Source organism: Equus quagga, chromosome 11 (assembly GCF_021613505.1).
Source record: "Equus quagga isolate Etosha38 chromosome 11, UCLA_HA_Equagga_1.0, whole genome shotgun sequence".
Classification (NCBI taxonomy): domain Eukaryota; kingdom Metazoa; phylum Chordata; class Mammalia; order Perissodactyla; family Equidae; genus Equus; species Equus quagga.
The window spans coordinates 2,067,967-2,094,124 of record NC_060277.1 but is presented as its reverse complement, the minus strand read 5'-3'; the positions used below and the strand labels follow the sequence as shown (position 1 = coordinate 2,094,124).

General features: G+C 46.5%; 1 protein-coding gene across 7 annotated transcripts in view; it reads right to left on the bottom strand.

The window, feature by feature from the left end:
* MAP7 (microtubule associated protein 7) overlaps positions 1 to 26,158 on the bottom strand; it is a 126,184-nt gene that overhangs the window by 14,554 nt on the left and 85,472 nt on the right. For 2 of the 7 annotated variants that reach the window (XM_046675385.1, XM_046675389.1), the window contains exons 4-12: positions 24,624 to 24,787; positions 23,719 to 23,836; positions 20,102 to 20,212; positions 14,830 to 14,943; positions 9,901 to 10,070; positions 4,291 to 4,406; positions 3,704 to 3,987; positions 1,489 to 1,723; positions 10 to 160 (exon numbers count right to left, since the gene is read on the bottom strand). In XM_046675385.1, the coding sequence (XP_046531341.1) occupies positions 10 to 160; positions 1,489 to 1,723; positions 3,704 to 3,987; positions 4,291 to 4,406; positions 9,901 to 10,070; positions 14,830 to 14,943; positions 20,102 to 20,212; positions 23,719 to 23,836; positions 24,624 to 24,787 (1,463 nt within the window). The remainder of the gene's footprint in view (positions 1 to 9; positions 161 to 1,488; positions 1,724 to 3,703; positions 3,988 to 4,290; positions 4,407 to 9,900; positions 10,071 to 14,829; positions 14,944 to 20,101; positions 20,213 to 23,718; positions 23,837 to 24,623; positions 24,788 to 26,158) is intronic. The other 5 variants (XM_046675386.1, XM_046675388.1, XM_046675390.1 and 2 more) reach the window with 5 other exon arrangements.

Below are 26,158 nucleotides of genomic sequence, written 5' to 3'. Positions count from 1 at the left end.
GGGACCCACCTGCCTCTGGGCGCGCGCGGCCTCCTCGCGCTGGCGCCGCTGCAGCTGCTCCTCCCGCTCGCGGGCCTGTTCAGCTTCCAGCCGCCGCGACTCCTCCTCCCGGCGCATCCTCTCCTCAGCCACCTTTTGAGCCAATTCCTCCCCCTTTTGTCTGGAAAAAGACAAAAACAAAGCAAAGGCACACGAGAGGATCCCCTTAAGAGAGGCTGTGACCGACCACCTCAAGGAGGTTCCTTCAGAGGTCTGACAGAACACCCTCCCCGGATGTAGCGTTCAGGGACAAAACATGGGCCGCCCTCTACTCCTCCTCGCATCTTCCCAGCCTCGTGCTGCATTCTGGCAGACAGAAGCAAATGCAACCACTAATATTTTGAGGAGAGCTTTTTTTTTTTTGGTGAGGAAGATAGTCCCTGAGCTAACATCTGTTGCCAATCTTCCTCTTTTTGCTTGAGGAAGATTGTCCCTGAGCTAACATCTGTGCCCATCTTCTCTATTTTATGTAGGACCCCGCCAGAGCATGGCTTGATAAGCAGTGCTAGGTCTGCACCCAGGATCTGGGCCCATGACACCTGGGTTGCTGAAGCAGAGTGTGTGAACTTAACCACTGCACCACCCGGCCTTCCGGAGGAAAGCTTGTTTTTTAAAAGGATCTGCAATTTAATTATCTTTAAAGGCTGAGACTTGTTTAATCCAATAATGTGACTTTTTAGCAAGAAATTGGAAGCCGCCTCCCACCAAAAAAAAAAAGGGAAAATCTTTTAAATGAATAAAGGTTATAACGTTTTGTCACAGGACAGGCAGGGTGGTGGACCACGCAGGCTCCCTGCTGGGACCAAGGGCGGACAGCCAGGGTGGTGGCCAAGCACGGGGCTGTGTGTGCTGATCTGAAGGACAGTTACACTGTGCTGGCCTCGTCAGCCCAGGAGGACACTGGCTAAGGAAGCACCCAGCATGCTGCCTGTCAGTCCTGGGCCGCTCACCACCCAGCTACCCTCTGAGAGGAGCTCTGGAAGGAAGAGAACATGGACTCTTACGACACAGCTTTAAAATAATTAGATGATGAAGAAACATGGGGATTAAAGATATGCTAAGAAGAAAAACTCAGAGCGTACAACTGCACCTCTATCGCGGGCATAATTACATAAATACGTGTGTGTGTTTATGTACCTATATACACCCACATACTGTTCAGAGACTGGAAAGGATTGCCCAAAATGTACAGTTACTGAAAACTGGTAAGATCATGGATAAATTTTTTTTCTTTAAACCTTTCTCCATTAATAATGTATTTTCATTATAATAAGAAAAAGTGATTTAACAAATATCACTTAGTGGTCAGAGGAACCCCAGATAAGAGTAGCCCTGAACACCCAGTCCACTCCCTTCATCACCATCGTTGCCTCTGGCCTCCAGGCCCGAGGCCTAATCCAGGGACGCCGTGAGGCCACTGATCCCAGCAAGGAGCAGGCCCTCCCTCACCTCTCCCGCTGCTCCCTCTCGCGCTGCTCCCGCTCCTCCTTGTCTCTCTGCTCGCGGGCCAGCCGCCTCTTCTCAGCTAACAGCCTCGTGGCCTCTTCTGGGTCGGTGGTGCCTGCAGAGGTCTTAGGAGAAGTGCTGGCAGTCACAGTGGATGGCTGGCCTGGGACCGGGGCAGGGGCTGAAGCTGGGGCTGGGACCAGGGCCGAGGTGGTGGCCGGGGCTGCGGCTGGAGCAGCTGTACAAACAGGTACAAGGAAAGAACCAAGTGGAAACAAAACCCAAAGAACAAAATGAAAACAAGCATTCCCCACAGCCCAGGCCTAGAATGCATCATTATAAAGAAAAGGGAATGTTTATCACCGTGGGTTCTCCCAGTTTCACTGCAGTCTCTGGAACCAAGCAACAGGTAACAAAAAGCTGCCTGTCTCAGTGAGCCATCCCGTCAAGGGCCCGCTCTTCACCTGGCCTGATTCTCAGACGTTAAATCGGTTAACACTCGTCGAATGAGTACCGACTACAGAGCCTCACCTTAGGTTGGGTGGGGAGTGGCACCCTGAGCAAAGAGAGGATGGGATCCTTCATTTGCCTTTCACTACATTTAAAAAACTCCCTCTCCTGAGTGACTACTCGTCACGAGAGGATGAAAGCCTTCCTGCGAGCCTCCTCAGCGTCCACACCGTCAGGCCCGGAAGCTAACACCCAGTGAGGTGGTCCCTGCTGTCTACCCAGAGCCATCTCCAGGCTGAGATGGGAGGAGCTGGCCCTCGTGCCCCTCACCCATCCTGGGCCTCCACTGTCAGTCCTGATGCAAAGAAGCAAGATGGAAGCAGATGTTCTCCGACTCACTCAGGTTCGGGAGAAAGGCCTACAGAGCCGGCAGAGCAGGGAGCCCACGGAGGCCGCAGAGCGAGGCGCTGTCTCGGCACCCGACCACTCCAGGCCCTCCTCTCAGGATTTCCGTTCCTCCTCCTGCTCCCACAGGTTTTCCTTTACCCTCAGGATGCTCTCTGGCCTTCCTCCCTTCTCCCATGCAAATGTGGGGCTCCTCCCCCTCCAACCACATTATCATCTTGAACATCCATTTTTTCTTTGCCCTGACCTGCTCTGTCTCCAAATTAAGTCTTAACAAGAAAACGTTTGAATGCAGACAATTTTCAACGAGAAATAGCACAGGCCTAGTTCCAGGTGATTTTAAACTTCTAAACGGCATTTGATTAGCCTGGCAGAGAGGAGAGCCTCGGGGTCTTTTGGAGAAAGTTCTGACCCTGGTGAAGCGCACAGGCTGAGCAGGGTCCTTCAACTCCCGCCCGCACAGGAGGAGGGTGATGACTGGCCCCTCTGTAGTTATCTGCCAACCCTGCACACGAGTCAACTGCGAGCTCAGTACCCTTCAGAGTGCCGGGGCCCCACCCCATATTCTGAGTCAGTAGGTCTGAGGTAGGGCCAAGGTTCTGTAGTTTGAGACACCACAGATGAGGGGGCTTAAAAATATTTCCATCGATTCTTTGAAAATCTTCCCTATAAAAGGCAGAGATGAATCCCCTCCACGGGAGTGAGCTGAACTTACTGACTCGCTTCCATGAAGAGAAGACGGCAGAAACTGTGACGTGTGTGTGTGACGTCTGAGACTAGGTGTAAAAGGCACTGTGGATTCCTCACGACTCTCTCCCAGATCGCGCGCTCTGGGGGGAGCCAGCGGAACAGGCAGGCAGACTGAGAACGTCAAGCAAGCAACCCTCTGGAGCGGCACATGTGTCGTGAAATGGAGGCAAGCCACCAACAGCCACCAACCACCCAACTACACTGCTCCCAGATTTCTCACCCAAGGATCCAGGAGACGTGATAACCACTGGTCGTTGTTTTAAACTGTAAAGTTTTGGGACAATTTGTTACACAGCAATAGATAACTAATACACGTGGGTCTGACGCCATGCTCTAAAGGCACGCAGTGTGAAACACGGGGCTCAGCCAGTGAAAGGAATCAGAAGCCACGCCTGGGTTCATGGGCTGCGGCTCCAACCATAGGCTTTGGGATGTATGATTCTACTTTCTTTATATGTAAGGAAATTACCTAAGGCCCCAAAATTAGCCTCAGAGTGAAATTTATAAGTTCCCAATAAGGAAAAAAAAAAAAAGCTGAGTAAAGGCAATGCAGGAGAAAGGGAGAGCAAGTAAAGAGAGCCAACACCCACTCCTGCCAGCCAGGGGCCCTTACCGGGGGCGGCTTCTGCCTCCACCGGTGTCCCCTCTTCCACTGTGGCTTCCTCCACCTTCACTAGGGGTGCTCTGCCCTTTGGCCAGGGCTCACTGGCGACTGCCTGAGGCTCCTCCTCAGGCTCTTTTCTCTCAGGTTGCACCCCAGCTTCTCTCTTGACAGGGCGGATGTTGCCAGGTGAGGGGGGCCAGGCCTGCGAGGGTGCAGCCTTGGCTGAGCTGGGAGGCAGGGTGGATGCTGGTCTGGGTGTGCCGGGCAGGTGAGGGAAGGACTTGGATGGGAGCCTGGGCGACAGACCAAGGGCAGAGAAGGGGACACATCAGCACAGGCTTTCTGGAACTGTCCATCCCCGCCCCCCCACCATGTGATGGTCCCAGACACCCATATGGAAAGGAATGACGGTCTTCAGCTTTGTGCCTTTGTCTTCCCTGATGGCAGACGCACACACGTTCACTTTAGAGGCTCTCTCCAGGTTTCTTTCTTCTTCCCTATGTCGAGGCCAACAAGTGGCGGAACAGCTCCTCTGAGGGGACGGAGGCTGCTGAGCCTCCAGCGCGAGCAGCCGCCAGCCTGCCTGCCTCACTCACCAGAGTCGGGAGGGAGCCGGTGGCCTGGCTTTCGGATGTGACGGGGACAGAGCCCTTCGGACGCCAGCTGTCGGGTGGGAGGGAACGTTGTCTCGCTCCCTCTCTCTTTTAGAGCCCTAAATTCAGAGAAACACAGGAATCAGGTTTTTCAGGAGTGGGACAACCACATTCAGCAACTCAACTAAGTCAGGAGCTGCAACCATTGAATGACTTTCTGGAAGTTTCCCATCTCTCTCATGTATATATCCAACCCCCAACAAAAGGCCCTTGTTAGCTTAAAACCGAACATTATACCTGAGTTGACACCATGTGACACCAATAAGGAGGTTCTGGATGTGTGATTTGGAGTTATATTTGTAAAAACAAACGAACAAAACCACTCATCCTTTTGGAAAGCAGCCACACTGTGTGTCTGAACTACCTGGAGCAGAAGCTCATCGTCCGGTTTGACCCACACCAATGTGAACATAAAACTCACATCCAGGTTTTTTCTTTTTCCACACCTTTATCTTTTTAAATTCTTTAGCCCTTTTCCTTTTTCACCCCAAAACATACCGTCGCTCAGTCTTTTTTTTTAACGTACACATCGCTGTATCAGACATTAATTCATTATTTTCTTTGCACTGATGTTATCCAACCAGCCCTTCCTTACCTGGTGTCCTCTGGCTCTCGAAGGAAAGTCAGGTTCAAGGTGAGGAACTCTAGCTACTTTTAGTCTTTTTCACTAGGGATGAGACTGAAATCTCATGGTGGCCAAACCACCCACCCTCCTCTGACGGCCAACTAGGGGTTGAGCCAGAGTGACGACACTTGTCCCAAGTCCAAATGGGCGAGAGGAAATGCAGAGACATGTGTCTACAGTCACCCAGACTAAAGGAAGCGCAGGGCCGAGGGGACTCACCCAGCCTCTGACACTGGCCGACACTGTTCGTGGTGGGAGCGGGGTGTGAGCAGGCCCCTGTGTGAGCGCCCGTCAGCCCTTTGCTCTGGGGACCCCTGCAGGACCGCAGACCGCCAGGGCTAGGGAAGGGGCGGAGTAGTGCCCAGGCTCAGGGCTGGCTGGTGCTGAGCCTTCTCCTCTCTCCTCTCCGCCTGGCTCCAGCTCCAACTCCCCGCTCCCTTCTCTTTTGTCCCCTTCACTGTTCCTGTCCCCATTTTCCTTAGTAGCATCCTAGTCGATGGACTGGGATATAGGCAGGGGAAAGCATCTAAGTGTCCATAATACTTGATGTCTTCCCAGGATTTCTAAATGAAACAAATGAAGATAGGGGCAGGAGAGGGCTTCGCAAGGTGTGTGCCAGCTCCACACCTCTTGTGGCTGCATGCCCACCCTCTGCCCCCACCTCTGGTCCCTGCAGCACAGCTGTAGTCCTGGGGGGCAGAAGCGGCAGCCACCATAGAGACCCCCGTGCAGGTGTCCAGGGTGGTAGTTGCGCCTCTGGCAGATCAGCCCCCAGAGTGGAAGGCCCAGGGCTCTTCCCAAACGAGGCTGGGGTCAAGCACCTTGAGTAGCTTTTTTTCCTTTTTCTCAAAACATTTTAACTGGGCTGCAGTCAGATCGAGAAGAGAACTGAATGGGGAAATCAGTCAGGAAGGGTGATCTGTGGTGTGGAGCCTTTGGGGATGAATCCATCACCTGTGCCGGGATAAGACAGGCGTCAGGGAATGCCGGGGCCAGGGCCGGCTGGAAAAATGCTCACTACTGAGATAACACCCTCCAGGCAGGGGGATGTCTTCACTCTTAGTTCTTTTTAATGGCTTTTCACTGGTCTTGTACCCAGTCACCTGTTTGGGTACCACACCTGTATGTACCTAGACAGGTGCTCCTGATTCCCATCCTGAGCTGAGCAAACAGCCAGCGGTCTGCGCAGTCATCTCTCCCCGAGGCTGAGCTGGAACATGAACAGCAAGCTGCCCGTGTCACTGGTCTGACAGCTTACCGGCAGCACAAGGACTTCAATTTTACAGTTAGAGTTAGATACAAATCACCTTCAAGGGAGACCACGCAGACAGAGGCCCCGAGGCAGCACTTCCCAGTGGCAGCCACTAGCCACATTCGGCTATCTGAATTTAGATCTAAGTTAATTAAATGTAAATAAAATTAAAAAGGAAATTCAGTCTCACAAAACATATTTCAGGTGCCGAATAGTGGCTGTTTGAATTTAGATCTAAATTAGTTAAACTTAAATAAAAAGAAAGTAAGAAAACATTTCCATTTACAACAGCATCAAAAGAACAAAACACTGAGGCATAAACTTAACCAAGGAGGTAGGAGTCTTGTGCAAGGAGAACCAGGAGACGTTGCTGAGAGAAATTAAGACACATAAATGGGAAGACATCCTGTGTTCACGGACTGGAAGCCTTATTATTGTTAAGATGTCAGTACTATCCAAAGCAATCCACAGATGCTATGCAATCCCTATCAAAATGCAATGCCATTTTTCACAGAAATAGAAAAATCCATCTTAAATTCACGTGGAACCTCAAGGGACCCTGAACAGCTAAAACCATCTTGAAAAAGAACAGAGTTGGAAGTCTCACACTTTCTGGTTTCAAAATATATTAGAAAGTTACAGTAATCAAAACAGTGTGTCACTGGCAGAAAGACAGACATATAGACCAATGGAACAGAACAGAGAGTCCAGAAATAAACCCTCACATATACAGTTAAAGGATCCTTGACAAGGGCACCAAGACCACTCAATGGGGAAAAGACAGTCTCTTCAACAAATGTTGCTGGGAAAACTGGATATCCACACGTAAAAGAAGGAAGCTGGACCCTTACATTACACCACATACAAAAATTAACTCAAAATGGATTAAAGATCTAAATGTAAAACTTAAAACTATAAAATTCCTAGAAGAAAACATAGGGGAGCTTCATGCCATTGGATCTGGCAGTCATTTCTTGGAATGACACCAAAAGGCAACAAAAGCAAAAAGAGACAAATGGGATTACATCAAACTTAAAAACTCCTGTATCAAAGGACACAATCAACAGAGCAAGAAGGTAGCCTGTGGAATGCAGAAAACATTTGCAAATCATATCTGCTAAGGGGTTAAGATCCAGAGTATATGAATAATTCCTAGAACTCCACAAGAAGAATTAAAATAAAGTTGAAGATTAAAAAAGTAAAATTAAAGATTAAGATTAAAAAATGGGCAAAGGAGCTGAATAGATATTTTCCAAAGATGATATACAAATAGCCAACAAGCATATAAAAAGATGCGCAACATCACTGATCATTAGAGAAATGCAAATTGAAAGCCCAATGAGGTATCGCTTCGCATACATTAAGATGGCTACTATAAAAAAAACAAAACAAACCAAACCCCAAAATAAAAAGTGTTGGCGAAGGCGTGGGGAAACTGGAATGCTTGTGCACTGTCGGTGGAAGTGTAAGTAAAATGGTGCAGTTGCTATGGAAAACAGCATGGCAGTTCCTCAAAAAATTAAAAATAGAATTACCATACGACCCAGCAATCCCACTTCTGGGTACAAAACAACGGAAAGTAGGATCTCAGAGATATTTGCACACCCACGTGCACAGCACAACTATTCACAAGAGCCAGGAGGCAGAAGCAACTCAAGCATCCATCAACAGATGAACAGATTAATAAACGTGTGTACACACACAGATGCACGTGTGCAAATAAATACATCCACATACATACATATGTGCATACAATGGAATATTACTAGCCTTCTTAAAAAGAACAGAAATCCTGTCACATTCTACAACATGGACGGGCCTTGACGACTTTCTGCTAAGTGAAATAAGCCAGTCATAAAAGACACACACTGTCAGATTCCATTTACATGAGGCGTCTAAAGTAGTCAAATCCACCAAAACAGAAAGAGAAATGGTGGTCGCCAAGGTCTGGGGAGAAGGAAACAGGGAGCTGTTTAATGGGTATAGTTCCAGTTTTGCAAGATTTAAAAAGTTCTGGAGATTGGCTGTATAACAGTGTGAACACACTTAATGCTACTGAACCATATACTTAAAAATGGCTAAGATGGGAAATTTTGTTATATGTTTTTTGCTATAATTAAACATTTTTAAAAACAGAGGTAAAACTTGGTCTGTTGGCCTCACTGGCCACCATTCGAGTGCTCAGCAGCCACATGTGGCTGGTACTCGGCTGGAGTCCATGGTGCCATTCTGGGGTACACATGACTTGTAGAGTCATTTTCTGGCAATAGGTATTTACCTAAATTTTTGGTTGTAAAGAGGAGAAAAGAAGGCCCATAGATCAAATACAGAAAAGGAAGGCATTAAAAAAATAAAACGTGGGAAAGTGGAGACTGGATCATGCGATGAGAACCTCAGTGAATAGGTTGGCCAAGGGTGAGCTCTCCTCCTCTCCTCTTGGAGTGTTAATTTTTGTTTTCATCCACAACAAGATATTTCTACTTCGGTAACGCTTTCCCCTCCCCAATAAGTGCCCAACCTTTGGGGCCAAAGCTGTTCTGCTTAACTGCTGCTTTCTGTCCATGGCTGGGATCTCTGAAGCAGCAACATGCGAGTGAGGGACACCTTCCCGACACCCCAGGGCAGCTCCCCGTTTGGTTGAAGGGCTGGGGGTCTGACTCAAGCAGGAATTACACGCTGACTCCCTAACGCCTGACGGGCTTGAAAAACTGCCCGCAGGCAAAGCCATCACGCTCTCACAACCCTGGAATTATCCTAAAATGCCTAAGCAAAACCCTTTTAAGGGCCCATCAGCTTTATAAATCTGAACTGCTCTGGGAAGTTAAGATCTAAAAAAACTGTTCCAGCCTTTCATTAACTCGGTCATGCTGTTACCATGGGAGAGAGACAAGACCTTCTGGTTGACTGGCGAGTCCTTTCAGACTGAAGTATGGTGTCTGAAGACCACAGAACAAGGCCCATATCTTTCATCGGATACCAAACATGCACAGTTTAAATCAAAGAAGAAGAGAGATTCCTGGAGACACACAAGTTACATCAGTGCCTTTACGGCACAGTGGAAATTAACCCCAGCTCAGCCTCCTTCCAGGAATAACCAGGATGTGTATTATATTCTTTACTTGTAAAATCTGAGTTTGTAGCACAGCCTATTGGCTTTTCAAGAATTAGTTACTTAGCAAATAACTAGTGTTTTCAAGATACTTTGTCACCATATCTTAAGATCTGGGCCCTGACAGGGACTAAGTGCTAAGCAGATAAAAATTCTTTATATTGCTTTCAGTGAACACTGGTTAGAGGTCTGTCAGCTTCTGGATCTGGCTGGAATGAAATGCAGAGGCAGCAGCCCAGGCCTCACAGGTTTCCTTACTTTCAAAAACAGAAGTATGCTGGCAGCGCACTTATTTGTATTGATGAAGACAAATACAATTCCATGCATGTTTACACATTTGAACAGAGAACAATTTCATCTTCAGATTCTTAGGGGGAACAAAATCCCCAAGTGGAGAGGGAGCGTGAGGACGTGACCACCCAGCCAGCCAGATCCCAGATGGGTGGATGGATGGGACGGTGGAGGTCGCCACCCCTGGTCTTCCTGACACCCACAGTGGGCCTTGGGGTGGCATCTGCTCCGCACAGAAAGTGTGCAGAGCGCCCAGCGGCTCCCAACACTACTCACCACTGTGCCATGGACAGTCCTCCTCCGCGCAGAGCCCTCGGGCGGCGTTACAAAGAATTTTGGTCGCTCCATCGGATTTCTAGAGTGTGCAGCTTTGTAGGGCATGATGTTGATGGGGCTGCAAGATGCTGAACGAGGACAAATGGGGATAACTAGGGTGCAGGGGGCTGCTTTACACACAAGGGTGCCAGAGGAGCAGCAGAAGGAAGGGCAAGAGCAGGTTCGGGACAAGGAGCAAAGCAGAGACAGAGAGAAAAGCAGGGAGAAGGTGTCATTACCCAGAGGCGTCCAGAACCATCACCCTCAACTGTCCTCACAGCCCTGCCAGTTTACAGTGTCCAAAAGGAAGGCATGTCCAGACGAAAAATCTGGAATATATAAGCTATCTGGCTACTTAAACACGGATTAAAGATACAGATGTAATCTAATGACGATGGAAAGCAATGGCCTTCTATTCCTATAAATTGATGGTTCTGGTAAAACGCTACATTAGCGATAATTTTTGTCTATGACTGGTTTATAATCAGCTTTTTCCTAATTAGCTTTAAGATGGAACAAAAGGCATAAAGACAGGAAGCGAGCAAGCAGGCAAGCAAGATTCCCTACAGCTGCCGCAGGAGTCGAGCCAGCAGCCAGCAGGGACAAGCAGCCGCATCTTTAAAACGTGCAATGACCAAGTCTCCACAGGTGTTAAGACTTGTTACAAGGACAACCAATAATTTCCAGAAAAAAAATTCTGTAAATGTTTTATCTATTTAAAGGCAAATCAAATGCCTGCTCTGGGTCTTCCCAGAAGCCACGGCATTTGACGGTTCACAAGCAGCAGCAGGAGAGGACACGGGGACAGACGAGATGTGAGCGTTTTAGACGGTGAATAGAACATAAATAGGTTAGAACCACCAAAAATAAGGTCAAATCATGAATAGCTTTTACAGGTTTTCTCAAGATGGAATATTTTCTGAAAAACCACGTACAGTTTCTGATAACTTGACTTCAAAGAAACGCTGTCATTAGCCAAGTGATTCTGAGTGACAATGGGTTTAAAGAAATTCTGACAAGGATGCATAGGTGTCTCAAGTGTGGGCACTAAGGAGCCAAGGTCCAATTTCAGATCTCATCCAGAAATTTTGTTTTCCAGCAAAAAATACGACAATTAAACATGACTACTGAGGAGAATATGTCTTTGCACCATGTTATAAAGTGACTCCACCCAACTCTAGCCATCGTACAATCCTTCAAAGGGAGGATTTTGTGTCGACTGAATACGATAGTATTAATAAATTAAAAACTCAAAAGTTCACAAGACAAATTTGGGGTAATCCTAATTTCAGAATCGTAGAGCTCAAAGAACATCTGTGATTTTGGTTTAATCTACAGACAGTCGATCAGACTGCCTCTTCCTTCGTGTGCTCTCTTTCATCCAGTGCGGTACCCTCTGGTCACCACTGATGGTCTGGGTGGTGAAGGGACTGGAGGCTGCATTTCCTTTTCATTTCAAAACAGAATCTGTTTCTTCAGGATAAGCTACCTTCGCATCCCCTCAGTTCTCCTTAGCAGAACGTGCGTCTTACTTGCGAATGGACATGAAGCTCTGCTTCCGACCCTGAAGGTGAAGGCAGGTCCTTGGTGCTGCGATCACAGGGCAACTACTTGAAAGTAACCCCTCCTGAAGTGCCACACAGAGCCTTTGCATCCCCCAGACAGGGAGAGAGGTCAGTAATGCGAAACCCTGCCAAGCCAATCGAACGCACTTCAAGAGTAACATCCTGGCCCGGTCGCCTCTGTGGGGCCCTGGGCACAGCCGGAGGCCATTCCCAAGGATCGAGAAACCCGGGACAAGAGCCCTGCTCCAACACTGAAAAAGGAATGCAGCACAGAAATATGACTTCTTTTTCCTCTGGTGGAGAGTAATAATTTCAGGGGTGTCTGTGATTACTGCCTGAGACCACCCTGGATGTAGCCAATCTCATCAGGCCTCTAGTCCATTCCTTATCACAGCGTGAGGTGATGCTAAGCAAAGGATGACAAGATCCTTAAACCTTCCAGTGCAGTCTATACAGAAACCCTCAAGTTTCATTGCTCAAGAAACATCGTCTGGCTGAAATACACACTGTAAATTCCCTCTAAGGGAATACATTTCATGAATTCACTGTTGTTCTGAACAGTAACTACTGACAAACCGGAAATCTTTAAATCAATTATTCTAATAATCTAGCCCTCCTGAAGGGACAGGAAGAGCAATACATATATATTCTTTTCCTCGGAGTGCCCTCTGTATCCCCAAGGCAGTTTTACTGAACATGAAAATTCTCTTTGGAATGTCTCTGAGGAAGTCTTGCAGTGTCTGTATTCCCTTCTCCTCTTGGTAGCCGGTGTGTGTTAATTTAACTCACTCGCAATCTTCCCTGTGAAATAACGGTGCAAAGATGATGCAGTTCTAGTGGCTGGAGTGCAGCACAGAGAAGAATTACATAGTAAAATAATAATAATCTTAATAACATTTGTTGAGTGACTCTATGTGCAAGTAGCATTCTAAGCATTTTACACATACGAATTCATTTAATCCTGAGCTCTAATAATCACACGTATTTTAAGTGAATTTTAATAAGCGGGCGTGGAAAAGCCAACCAAAAGCAGTGGCCCCAACGAGAGGGTCAGACTGATTTCCAATTTCCAATGGCTCTTTTCACTTGCTTGGGGAGTCTGCAGCCACCGAACACCCTAGGGGTCAGGAGGGCTGCTCTCATCTGCTGCTGGCACCCCGGCTCTCGACGAGGTCATCCTCTTGCCAAGGGCACTTGCACATAAAATGAACTCAACGCGGGGCTTGCCCTGTGGCGTAGTGGTTGAGTTTGGTGCCCTCCACTTCTGCAGCCCGGGTTTGCAAGTTCAAATCCTGGATGCAGACCTACACCACTGGTGCGCCACGCTGTGGAGGCGTCCCGCATACGAAATACAGGAAGACCGACACAGATGTTGGCTCAGGGCTAATTTTCCACAGCAAAAAACAAACAAACAAAAAACAAACAGAACTCAAGGCAACACTAAAATGGGAAGACAAGGGAAAATCCTCAAGGAGAGCAGGTGGGAAATGAAAGTGATGGAAAGGGTTTTTGACAGGATACACGTACGAGACGTTTACATATATAATTTCAAATGGAAATGTTTAAAAAACAACAGCTTTGGTTCATCAAACATAAGCTGTATTGATGCAATGACCTAAGGAAGGTATTAATAAAACAGGCAACTCAGGGGCCGGCCGTGCATTGCTCCACGCTCAAATCAACACGGAAACGTGCCGATCTGCCGAAAGGAGGATGGAGAAGTTGCAACGCAAAAAGTGAGTCAGCAGGTAAAAAGCACCTTGACTGAGCACAACAGTGAAGAAGGATGATGGAAGACGGGCCGGGAGAACGGGTGGAAAATGGGGAGAAGGTGCTGGAGAGACTACAGGGAGGGCAAGAGGACAAGAGTTAGTGATGACAGGAACAGCAGAGGGACACTGCTTTTAGCCGTGAGGCCGCGCTTTAGGACAAAACAACACACAATGTGGAGATTAGAAGCACAGTTTCCACAAGCTGTTCAGAGCCTGTGACACAGGAGCGAGAAGCAGTTCTAAAGGTTCTTCAATTAGCTGGATGTAAAGAAAGCTTTCACACCTTGCATAAAGTATGACATTCACAGGCTTAAGAAATAAACTATCTTGAGAGGAGCTGTAGTCTTCCTCCAGGAAAATCTCAGATGCAATGTGACAGCTGATGGGAGAGGCAGTCAGAGAACACACAGAACACGGAGGCCCAGCTAGCTGCAGGCACACGTGTACACGGAGCAGCTCGAGGGTGCCGAGGACGGAGGGGTACAGGAGCAGGTTTAACATCTGCCCGCCTGTCCTCTAAGGGGCCCTGCTGTGAGTCAGTAGTTGGCACAGCAGCCGGTTTCCGGGGCAGGTGGTGGGGACGCCTCCAGAGGACTGTGAGAACCAGGGCTGATACTAGCGCACTGGGCACCACAGAGGGAGGACATCACAGAGCCACCAAGAACCACTCCCTGCAAAGAGGCTCACGAGCATGAAGAGCTTGCAGAGGACACGTGATGGAGAGGCTACGCCACTTCTAAGTGCCAAAGATGAGCGCTAGTGGCTGGGGCACGGGCGTCCCAGCTGTGCCCAGAGATGTCTGGGAGACTCCAAATCAACTCAGCGCGTGAGGGGGACCGCCAAAAGCCGAATGTGCATCCTTCCTCCCAGCTGGAGAAAGGCTCCCAACTAACTTCTCATTAAATTAATTGGTTCATTCAGCACATGTTTTGCCTTTCAAAAAAGTAGAGGAGTTACAACTAATTATGATAACCAGCACTTGGCACATTTTACGTATTTTTAACGTATGTAACAAATAAGAACACTATAATTAGCCTTCACACAACTCTCAAGAGTTTTGGAAGGGCACATTTACTCCTCGATTACATATAAAAGGCTGACACAGGGCGGCTAAGTAGCCAGTGTGCGGCCACTTTATGAAACTCCAGGCGTAAGTGGGCTCCTGCTTTGATTTCATTCCCAAGTCTGTACGTTGGTATCAAATATTAACTTATGTCTACCTGTGACCACCTGTTCAGACGCAGGAGAAGAAGGGCAGGTAAGGATAGGTATTTCTGGTCATGTAAGGCACAGACGGAAGCATCTGAAGCCACCTGACCTCAGGCGGGACATCCTCTGTCTGCCTGCATCTCGTCCCAGCAAGATGCTAAGATGGACGCGAAGGGGAAGCAGTGCCAGGGGCATGGAACCAGTGCCGACAGGGTATCCCCAAAGCCTTTCCACCCAGAGAAGAGAAGCACACGGGAAGATGGAGACGAGACAGAGGAACACTGGCGGCGCAGACATGCTTCCTAGGCTTCACCTCGCCAGGAAGCGCGCCTCGGTGGTTTTACCTGCGTCTCCAGACAAGGCAGCTGTGCTTTTACTTCTGGCCAGGAACGAGTGGGTGGGCGTCAGCAGTCTGCTAACAACGCTGCTCTCCCATGGGCTGAGCTGCAGGCGGCGAGCTAAATGTCACCACATAAGCGAGATGTTAGAAGTATTCTCTCCAGGGGCCAGAGGGCACAGCACATCCCACCTATCGCTTCCCAGGCCTGGCCTTTGAGCCCAGGCTCTCCAGGGAGGACAGCTGGCGAGCGTCAGGGCGACAGGAACCCGCCCAGAGGAGCAGCTCTCCACAACGGGAACTTTCTTCAAGACGTTTAGTTTGTGGCAGGCTCTGTATCACAGTTTTATGCACTCAGATTTTGCTAACCACCTTCCTCCAGGAGTCAACACGTAACAAAACAGAAGTATCATTTCAACTACAGGGTGGGACGTGTAGCTGGCTCCAGTCGTACCTGCTGCCCTCCCAGGATGGGCAAGGGCCTGAGGGCACACTCAGAGGGCCTCCTAGGTGCCCCCAGTAATCAACTCCAACAGAGGCTGTGGCAGGTGAGTGCAAGACTAGATGCACATACAAATACAGATAGACAGGGTCTCCATTCAATTTTGATAGATCTCCCTGAACTGCTACTTGGGCCACTGGGTGAAATCAGACACAATAAAGTGAAAGAGGACTCATGCAATGCACTGCATGGATTTCCTTTTGACTTTTCCACTCAGCAAGCCAGGCTCTTTCAGGTCCCTGTTTGGCAACAAAATAAAAATTTTGGCGGAGGATAAGGGTCAAGCTAAACAAGATAAAATTAAGCAGAAAAGCCAAAATTCAGTATAAACATGATATTGGGTGGGTGTGTGAAGAATCTAGAAAATGAATTTAAAGTAATACAATGACATATGGTCCCAAATTATACTGGGGCTTGGCAAGACTGGTGTTAGGAAATACATGCCAATTATACATTACTTTGCCTATACTGTTAGCTTCCAGTGATGGCCCATGAAAATAAAGAAGGTACTTTGCAAAAATACCGGGAAAGAAGCTTGCAAAATCCTACAAATATCAGTAAAGTGATCGTATACTATCTCTAGTTTAGAACACGCTCACAAATCACTTATAAAAGTCTTTAAACTTGTCCAAACCTGGCAAGGCCACATCTATTCTGCACCACAGACAGCCGGTGCGAGTCCCTTTGCCCCTGGAGCAACTGCTCTTATAACACCTTTATCTGTCGTATTTCAAAGGAATGACGTTCAAATTCTGGAAATTAGTTTCACTTAATAGAAGCCAACTAATGTTTAATGTTGTTATAGAACATACTTGCTCCTACTGTCTGGAAGGAAGTACCAGTCTCCAATGAGTACCTTAATTATCCGACTTTATTTTAAAAGAGTGGCTATTTTGATCAAGGCTCTGGCAAATTTAAGAATTAGTGAATTGTTCATTCGATTTTCTGTTTATTAGGAGAGTCTTCATGGTTAAATTAAACCTTTTCTGACATTATGACATGAATGAAGAGATTTGTTATAAAACTATTGTAATAGTCACACAGGTCACAGAGCACACAACGAGATACTATAAACCAGGGGATGGCAGAGAGAGATGTGTGTGCGTGAGAGAGAGAACAACAGAGCATAATGTAACCTAAATTAATTAGGATACATTCACAGAATAAAATCACTGGAGAAAAGTGATTAGGATTAACTGAAAACCTTCAGCAGATGAGAAAGGGAAGAAGAGATGAGTGCTTCCTTTTCTCGGATAAACTCTGACAGACGACTGGCTCAGAAGTGCAGAGAAGGTTTACCATTGAAAATGATGTCTTTCCCCCCCTGATTAAGAAGTTCAATTACTTTAGTTCTGTGAGTCTTTTTAAGGCATCAAGCAAAGAATTTGCCCCAAATGAAGATCATTAGAAAGCCTCTTTGACCTGTGTTTAAAGCAAATCTGAAGAGATTTGTTTCACAGCTCTGACACTGTGAATGGTTTTGCTAGGAGAAACTTGTTTCCACTTCCACCACTTTCACAACTGTGCCCTGAGCAAGAGAGCGCTAGATCTCTCCCGAAGACGACCCTTTAGTAAAGGTCAGCACAGGACGGTTAGTTGTTGTTGTTATTTTTTCACGTAGAGGGGCCTGATTTTAAGATAAGCTCCTGATGGAGGGGAGAATAATTCTCACAAAACAACTCTATAGTATTGATCTTATTTAAGTACTTAAAAATGAGGTACTGACAGTCCCCACAGCAGAGCACCTGGACCAGAGGCGGCACGCCCCACAGGTGTCTGCACCGCCACGCTCCTCCCTGAGCAGCAGGCACTGTTTCAGTTCCAGAGGACGCGTGCCATGCAGTAATCACGCAAGTGTTGCCAGATCCTCATTTTTCATTAGAAGTAGGAAAACTAAATGTTGTCAGAAGTCTTCCATTTTTTAAATGTTTAGCAATTAATTCAAATTAAAACAAGAACAAAAAGCCTGCTCAAGTCACAGAGAATACGTCTGTGGGCAGAATTCAGCTTGAGGCCTGCCAGGGTGTCCTCTGATCATGATTCTAGGAAAAAATGGAGGGACTAATTTTAAGCAAAGAGGAGGCAAATTCACTCTTACTTTTTTCAAACTCCCTTTTTTTCTTCCATGAGAAAAGAGCTGGTTAAGCAGGTAACTTAAGATAACAAGAAACACATTTTTAATGCAAAACTTTCCAGTGGCAATATTCTTTCTACTGCAACGATTACAGACAGCTTTGGTAATCAGAGGTTTCCGTTAACTCAGGGCATCTCATCAGTCGATGTGACACTATATTCAGTGTGATAATCAGAACATTTTAAAACCGGCAGATCACAGGCGCAGAGCTAAGGGACGCCGCTCACTGCTCCGGAGGCCAGGGAAGCGCAGCTTGTGGAGGTGGATGTCTACCAGGCAGTACGGAAACACTTCAGTATCTGTGATAACCAGTGAGCATCCCAGCTGAAGATCAGCTTGAGAGCATCAGCGTGTGGACAACAGCAGCTTCAGGGCCTGTGCTGAGAGCCGAGAAGGCTCCCACAGTCTAGCAACGGTGTGCACCCTCTGACTGAGGAGTCTGTAAAGCCTCTAATTTGATAAGTTGATAAGAATGTTGTCTCACTTGATTATAAAGGATAACTTTAACAAGTAGCAGAAAAGAAAATTAACTAAATTACCTAAATTTCTATATCAGAGAAGCTGAAATTCAGAAGAATTTCTGTTCTCACTAAAGGCCCGGTCCTCACTGTCCTGAGGGTTCCGTCTGACTTAAAAAACCTGCTTCTTGGACCATATGGCAGGCCCTGGTGGACACACTGTCCTTCCAGGCTGACCCTGCCTGTTAGACCCAGGAACCGGGTCACAGTTCTTTTGATAAGGGGGCGGAGAAGCAGAACTCCCAAATTTACTGCTCTTCCTCCTATCCTGCCATCCAGCTTCGTACTGGATTTTCTAGGGCTGCACCATGGTTCGAGGGGCAGTCTCCTGGCCCCAGCTATGAACTGGTTGTTGAACTTCCCTTGACCCTTAAACTCACCCAAAGAAGAATGCACAGAGTAAGCGTTGATCTAAGGAAAGGGTTCCACGTGCACGAAGGTAAGCACAGAAGATGTGGTGTAGCAACAACATGGTTAGGGGCGGGGGTCTCTGTGCCAGGCCCTCTTCTCCAATAATCAGCCTGCAGGCTATAAAGTCAGGCCCTTCACCTCTGAGAGCTCTATCATCCCAAGGGGAGAGATGCACCATCCAGCAAATTTTCCCAGTTCTAAGCTCCCAGGACTTAGTAATATCCTATGAGGCACCCCCATGCAGGACCTATCAGGCATCTTACTTCTAGCTGACACAGCACCCTCCTTCCCAGGAGCCTCGACAGGATATTGCCTGGTTCAGGGCCCATCTCCCCACTCCCAATCTTCCCCAATTTCAGGTTTGGGACTGTAGGAGGCAGCAAGTGAGGTTTAACTTAAAAGTGCTGTAAATCCCACTTGTGGTTTGTCCGAGACCCAGGTTCACGGACGTATGAAATTAGAGTGTTAAGCGGCCAATTCCAAAGAAAAGATGAACAGACAAGTGTAGGAAGAGCCTTCACGGGCTATGTTTTACGCTGTATTAAGGGAAGGGCTTGAAAATAGAGGCTATGAAAGGAATTTTAATTCATAATACTTTTCTCTAACATATAAAAAACCCCTAATTTGACTACATGTCTAATATCGATGAATTAGGCAAATTAGGTTAAAAAAAGGAATGATTTAGGTTAAAGGCAAGATAGGAAGTTGTTCAAACATTTAGTGCTTTAAGAGATTAGTTATAAAATAACATCAGCACACGTAATATTGTACATCACAAAAACACCATATTATACAATACAAAATACACAAATACACATACACACACACAGAACATGTACACGTTACATTCTTTTTAAAGACTATAAACACTGAACTGTTCCCAGTTTCTTAGGAAAGCACTCAAAGTAACCACAATTTGTTACTTTTAAAGAGTATGTGTTTCTATATTGCACATAATTCTTTGGTTTTTTTATTTAAAATCATTTCAGTTATCTAAAACAGCTTATCTTAAAAGCTTGATTTTTCCTTCTATATAAGTATGCAAAATAAAACTTTTGTTTTATAAATAACTCGAGATTCACATACTATAAATCCACAGGATGAATAAAACTCAAAATTCAAATACAATGTTAATGGGAGAACTACGAGTTATTAAAATTTTTAGGAGACTTAGATGGTATTCTTGAAGTTAGGCCAAAGCCCTAAGAGTAAATGAATGAACGCCAAAAACCAATCGCACACACAAGAAATGCAGTAAGAAAGGTCTGGTTAATGAGAAACACATTAGCAAAATGAAATCTACCAACATGAGTCATTTCAAAAGGTGTTTTGGAAGGCCAAAGCCTGGAAGTCCGGAGTGCAGACGGAAAGTCAAGGACAGTGTGACGGAAGTGAGATGGATGTTCGTGACAAAGAGTGTCTGCATGCTGGTGGAGAAGTGGGTGATGCTGGAGCTGTGAACGCATTTACTAAAGGTCGAGAGAAGCACCACTTTCATCCCCGCTAAACCACTCAGCCAAGTTCTAAAATGAGAACGTTCTTGTTGCAAGGAAAATGCTGCTCAGCCGTTTACTGCTTTTTTACTCTGAAGTTTTTTTCTTCCTATTTAAGAAACGTAGGGAAAGCAACTTCAGATGCTTATTTTTATCTGTAAACATCCAGAAAAAAAGCATTAGGTAAATAACAGAACACTTTGTTTTCCTTTTGACTGTACCTCTATCTGGAGAATTTAGCAAAGTTGCAGATGAAGAGGAGAGCCGCTTGCTAATGACGGGATCAACATGTTTCGAAAGATTCATGGTGGAAACTGATCGCCTGTCTGGATCTAAAACAAATGGAGATAATGCTAATTGACAGCCAGCATGCAGGATTGCCGCTTCCTACTTCACTGATGGAAGGAAAACTAGGACTGGATGCTTCCAGCTCTATTACTAGATCTTTCACAGCAGCACAGTTTTCTAAGTGGATATTTTACTGGTAACTTAAAGGCTAGAAATAAAATTCATTTTTCTTACATGGTAAAATAAAATTGAGCTCGCCAGTTTTCAGCCAGGAAATTCAAGCATATTGTTATTACACACAACAAACGGATGAAGACTAAAGGGCGGCAGCAGAGGGCAACTAAAGTCATGGAGACAGGCTGCGGAGCAAAGGGGACCACAGACGCGAAGCCATTCACAACATCCCAAAGTCGGAGCCCTGGGCAATAACAGTGCTGGTAAAGCAGAATGAAACCCTCACACAAAAAGAACGCCAAGTCCTGTCCGCCTGCTGTGACCGCGGCTTAGAGGGTCATTTCACCCGGGCATTAAAGTTCATCACAGAAAAAAAGACTAAAAAGAAAGAAAGAAAAGGGAACTCTCCTGGTGTGGAAAGGATGGCCACCATAGCACTTCTCTTTCAAAGGTCTCCTAGTAAGCACATCTCTGAGCCTGTAACACGGAGTTGAGTGTGCTTTACAAACATAGCATCAGCCTACACGGCTGCCGACACAACTGACGGCAGCATAAGGAAAATCAGAATTCGTTCTTTAAGTTTATGAATAATATGACTGTTTGTCCCGCAGCTGAGTAATTTTAGCCTCATTCTTCAAGTCAGAAGAGAAATAGCCATATAAACGGCAAAAATCAGCTGTTACTTTGCTGTCTGCACAGTGGACCAAGCTGTAACCATGCTCATTAGCACAAGTCACGTGTCCTGAAAATAACTGCATGTCATAAGGCCTAAAAGTCTCACCACTACATTCATCTGGCAGGCAGGTAGATGTTCTGACCTATAAGAGCCAAAGTTGGAGGGGTTTTGCTGTATTCTGTTTTATCTTCTATTGTTAGCTTCTTCTAGAACTAAAAGCAACCCAAAATATTGCTTGTGGGAGAGGCTTCAAATCCCAGCTCCCTCTCGTCTGACTAACCTCGGTAGTAGAAACTGCACAGAGAACCTCACCCACAGAATAACCGTTTCTGGCCATATTACATGTACAGGGATGAACACGTCTCCACCAACACTGGACATCCCCGTCTTCTCACTCACCTGTGTGGTCGAAGCAACTTAATTATTAAAGAAAACCCAAGACATCACTTCTCTGACTCAAAATTTGCACTTAACTGATGGGCTCTTAGGGCAACCCTAACATAAAGAAAAGACTGAGGGCAGACTATCAAAAGGAACGTCTTAGTGATGAGACGTAAGGCTCCGGGCACAGGGACAGAAGCCACTCCCGGCGATTTCACAGTGGTACGTTTTCTGGTATCCCTTCATATGTCATGCGTTAGCTGGGGGACATCTGTCTACACGCAGGCCTGTCCCGGAAGTTAAAATGATGAAGGCATAATATGTATTTATTATATTAGTTAATATAGTAATTTTTAATCTTTTCTTTTTTTCACAGAACAAAACACAAATTCACAAGAGGATTCATGGAGAATTGGTTTAAAGGTATAAAGTTTTATGAACTAGCGCTAGTTGATGTGTGAGCAGTCAGACAATACACAGCTGTAGTCTGGATTGAATCTAAATTCTAGGACGCACCTGTCAGTCGGCAGACACATCGCGAGCCAGGCGCTGTGTGAAGTACAGGTATCAGAACGAGTAAGGCCTGGTCACTGCTCTCAAGATCACAGCAGATCATTTTGACCTTTGAGAAGTCTGGCAAATTCCCATTATTTTCAAACTTCTCTGTTCTGGTACAGCAGCCATTTCCTCTAATTCACAGCCCTTATAAAAACGCCTTCATCTGACAGCTCAGCAACACAGCACTGGTTGCTCTGGCTCTGGGCAGCAGCAATAAAGTCAAGCATTAAACTCCGGGTGTGGGAGCAAGGACTACAGCTAAGCAATTTGTTCCCCCTCAAAATCATCTGAAAATCAGTAACAGAGTATACTTCTGCCATACATGTGAAAAACATGAAGCCAAGTAAAAAATAAGTGAGTGTATAAAAATATATCCCAGGACAGCTTTTCTACATGGGACAAATACGCAGAGCTATCCTGAGGATGAAACTTCACTCGTAAACGATCTTTATGATCACAGATTCGATATGGGCGCCACCACACACACTGGGTCGTGAAGAGCCAAGAAAAAGAGCTTTCAGTGTGGTTCACTGTCACAGGAAAGTAAGCTATGGTAATCCACTTTTAGACTTTTTAAAACAGAGGAGTTACAGAAGATACACTGGACGGTGGGAAGGAAAGAGAACAGGGCAAACAGACAGAAACCCACAGTTACTTAGATTAAAACTAAAAGTGGCAACAGCAGTGTTGATGGGGGAAAGAAAGCCAAACTGGATGAACCTGGATCCCAGGTAATTGGTTAGCTAAGAAACATTGTTTTAAGGTTTTACCCAAAATGATCATTTCAAGAGAAAGGAAACATATATGGAATTACTTTATTTCAAGCCCTTTAAGTCACCTGAGTTTTATCATCACACTTAAGAAACGCTGTGCTGTATCCAGATCTTGGTCTATGCAACGGGATCTGAAGCATGCACGTGACTATGGTGGTGGTTCCGCTGCGATGCACTGGCCCTAGTCTGAGGTCTAGCTACGGGCAAGCAATCAGCAACCACAGGGACGTCAGTACCAGGTTTTCTAGTACCACCAAAAGTCGTGACGTGGTGGTCCAGGCCTGCTAAATCGAGAAGGGTGAATGACGACTCAACAAAACCACCTGGGGACAGAATGTAAGACAATGGTTTTTCAACGTAAATTAAAAAAAAAGTTTATTAGACTCACACAAATGAAAAAGAACTGACACACTCTATAAAACTCAAGGTGTACTGAACTTACAGTACAAAAATAAACCCTCTCCCTCCGTCCAAATTGCAGTACGATTATGTCCGCTAGGGAACACGGGAGCAGCTCAGACTGCTACCGCTTCTACTTTGGAAGCCTGCACTGCCTCTCGCAGGGCAGCAGTGTTGCATACACTTGAGGGTCAGAGTATCAGCTCAGAGCATTGATTCTGATCAGCCAACAGTACTATGATTCCTCCAGAGCAAAAGATAAAGCTGGTTAACCTATTCCATAGTTCTGAAACCCTTATGCAGATGAATTATTTAAAATAATGCAGAGCTGAAACTAGCATGTTTACTTGGAAACATTGCATAGATTTGTCTCTTCAGGGAATTCTGTAACAAGCGAGAGAAGCAGCCTGTGTTAAGGGAGAGAACCTATCTTCTTACCTCCATCTCCCTCTCATCCTCACACGCTAGAAGCAGCTGTGATTGCAGTTTAATCATTTCAGCAGGATTTCTGCTTTTCACACTTAGAGAAAGGGCACCTTGGCTGTGCAGGGAGGCAGCGCTGGTCTGAAAGCGGGCCCTGCCTGCTTACCTGCACTGTGGGCGCGGGGGCTCCCGTGGAGGGGGCCTCCCCACGACCACCGGTTATGCTTCTGTTTTGGCTTCTGGCTCCTTTCCATCGTGCGCCGTACGACAGCTTCATGGCGCTCCTTAAACAGAAGAGGCGAGCGAGGATTAGTCAGCCTGGCTGCTGGAGGCTTCCCCAGCTCAGGCAGAGTGGAGCGAGAGGTGCCACTGACACTGCAGCCTGCACCTCCACAGCCCACCTGAAGGGGAGAACAAGATCACCCTGGGAGGGTTACTGAAATCGCTGGGTCCCTGCACACACAGCCCTCAGTATATGGTAGGTGCTTAAAAAAATGACTTTTCTTATTTACTACTGGACTGCGATGCTTTCATCAATACATAAGCACAGCAGTGAGGTCTTAGCTTAAACAGATGCTAAATATGTGTGGTACCACATCTAAGAAAATGGAATTTGGAATCTGTGGATGTGGGTAATTCTGACCCCATGACAGTGAGTTGTATGACTTTGCGTAACTTACCCATTCCACGTTTACAAAAACTGATATATTAACACTTACTCAAGGGTTGAGTAAGGGTGAAATGAGACAACCTATGTGAAAACGTTTGTAAATGGTGAAGCCCTATGGAAACCCAATTACTTGGAGTGGTCCATATAGACAGATGGAACATAAACAAGTTACAAATTAGACCACAGGCGTGGACTTTTAAAGTCACTGTGGCGACGACAACAAGCACGTGGTTCCCCGCCCGGCTTCCACGCCGATCTCCCCTCACGGGACCGTCTGCGCAGCGGCTGCCTCTGACACGGTCCTGCTGTGCATCCGGCACGTGCGTGGACCGTCTCCCGGGCAGTGGGCTGCACTCCTGACTCGGCGAGCCTCCCCACCTCCCAGGGGGCGGCGTCCTCACCTTGTCCTCCTCCAGCCTCTGCCTCCGCTTCTCCTCCACCGCAGCCCTCCTGCGCTCCTCCTTCAGCCTCTGCTCCTCCAGCTTCTTCTTCCGCTCTTCCAGGTGCTTTTCGTAGTGCTGCCGGGCTCGCTCTTCTCTTTCCAGCCAGACGATTTCTCTCGCAGCTTCAGGAAGAAAAAGGAGGGGATTCAAACACAGGCAGGTTTGACACTGGAACGGTGCGGCTCGTGTAAATGGCCCTCATCGAACAAACGTGAGCCCGCTTGTTTTGTATTAACCAAGCACGGCCTTCGCTTTCCTTAGTTTTCAGGAAAAAGTACGCTGTTGATTTTTGGCCTAATGTAATATGCCCACAACGAGGCGGGAGCAGCAGTGAATTCTGCTCTTTGGGAACCCACACAGCCCTCTAGTTGTCACATTCTTACTCCAGAATAATGCACATCACAGGCTCTGGTCTCCATTCTGATATGGATATAATGTCCTCAAAACCAACAGACCATCCGCCTCTGTCTTTTTAAGAAACGTGACATCCTCCAGATGGAAATGCTGCGGCTACATCTGTCCCGTGTCCCAGCATGGCACGGGCTCTCTGAAAGCATTAAGGATTTGGAGACAATCCCAAAGACTGATGGTGATAAAAGACGTGAAATGCCTCACAGGGCTATCATGGGGAGTCGCTAAGCGATGGGAGGGATCACGCACGTGGCCGATCTTGGTCTGAAGAGCTCACAGTCTAGTCATACAAGACTTAAAATTGAAAGCTCAGTGAAAAATGTCGTTCAGCGATGGAATGCTTTTCTTCTTCACATATACACGTTCTTTCCTCATTTTAGGGGAAAATATACCCCACAAAACTAGCTTTTTAAATACGATGTTTCCCTCAGCCCTGATGACTAAACCATCTTTAACACGAGTTATTAATACTGTAGGTAAAAGTGTCCAAACGAAATTTAAAGCATAAACCTTGAGGACACTTCATGGCATATAAATTAAAACGTTACTTTTTAAGAGAAAAAGATAGAAATTCAGAACATTTCCGTTTCCTCTAAATGTTTAATATTAAAGATTCTGCATTTCTGCTACCATTACATCTTCCCAAAGCTGCTCATCTGAGGAGAGAAATCTACTGAAAGGGACCTGAGTTGATTCCACTTTTGTGGAAGGAGAAGGAAGAGGACAAACCCAAGGTGAGAGAACCAGGGACCAGCAGGCGAGGTCTGGGCTCTCTGGGCAGCTCTGCCGCCAATGGGGTGCCACCCTGGACACGTCCACTTGGATTTCAGGTTTCTCTTGACTAAGAAGTGAGGAAATTGATCTTCAAGGTTCCTTCCAATTTTGAAAGCCCATGGTTCTAAAGAAATTCTCAGGCCCAAGTCAGAAATTTTCTTTAAGAAAAATGCTCAGTAAATATTTACTCAATGACTGAACAAAAAACACTATGAGAACACATGTTAGGGGCCGGCTCTGTGGCCGAGTGGTTAAGTTCGGGCGCTCCGCTGTGGCGGCCCAGGGTTCGGATCCTGGGCGTGGACATG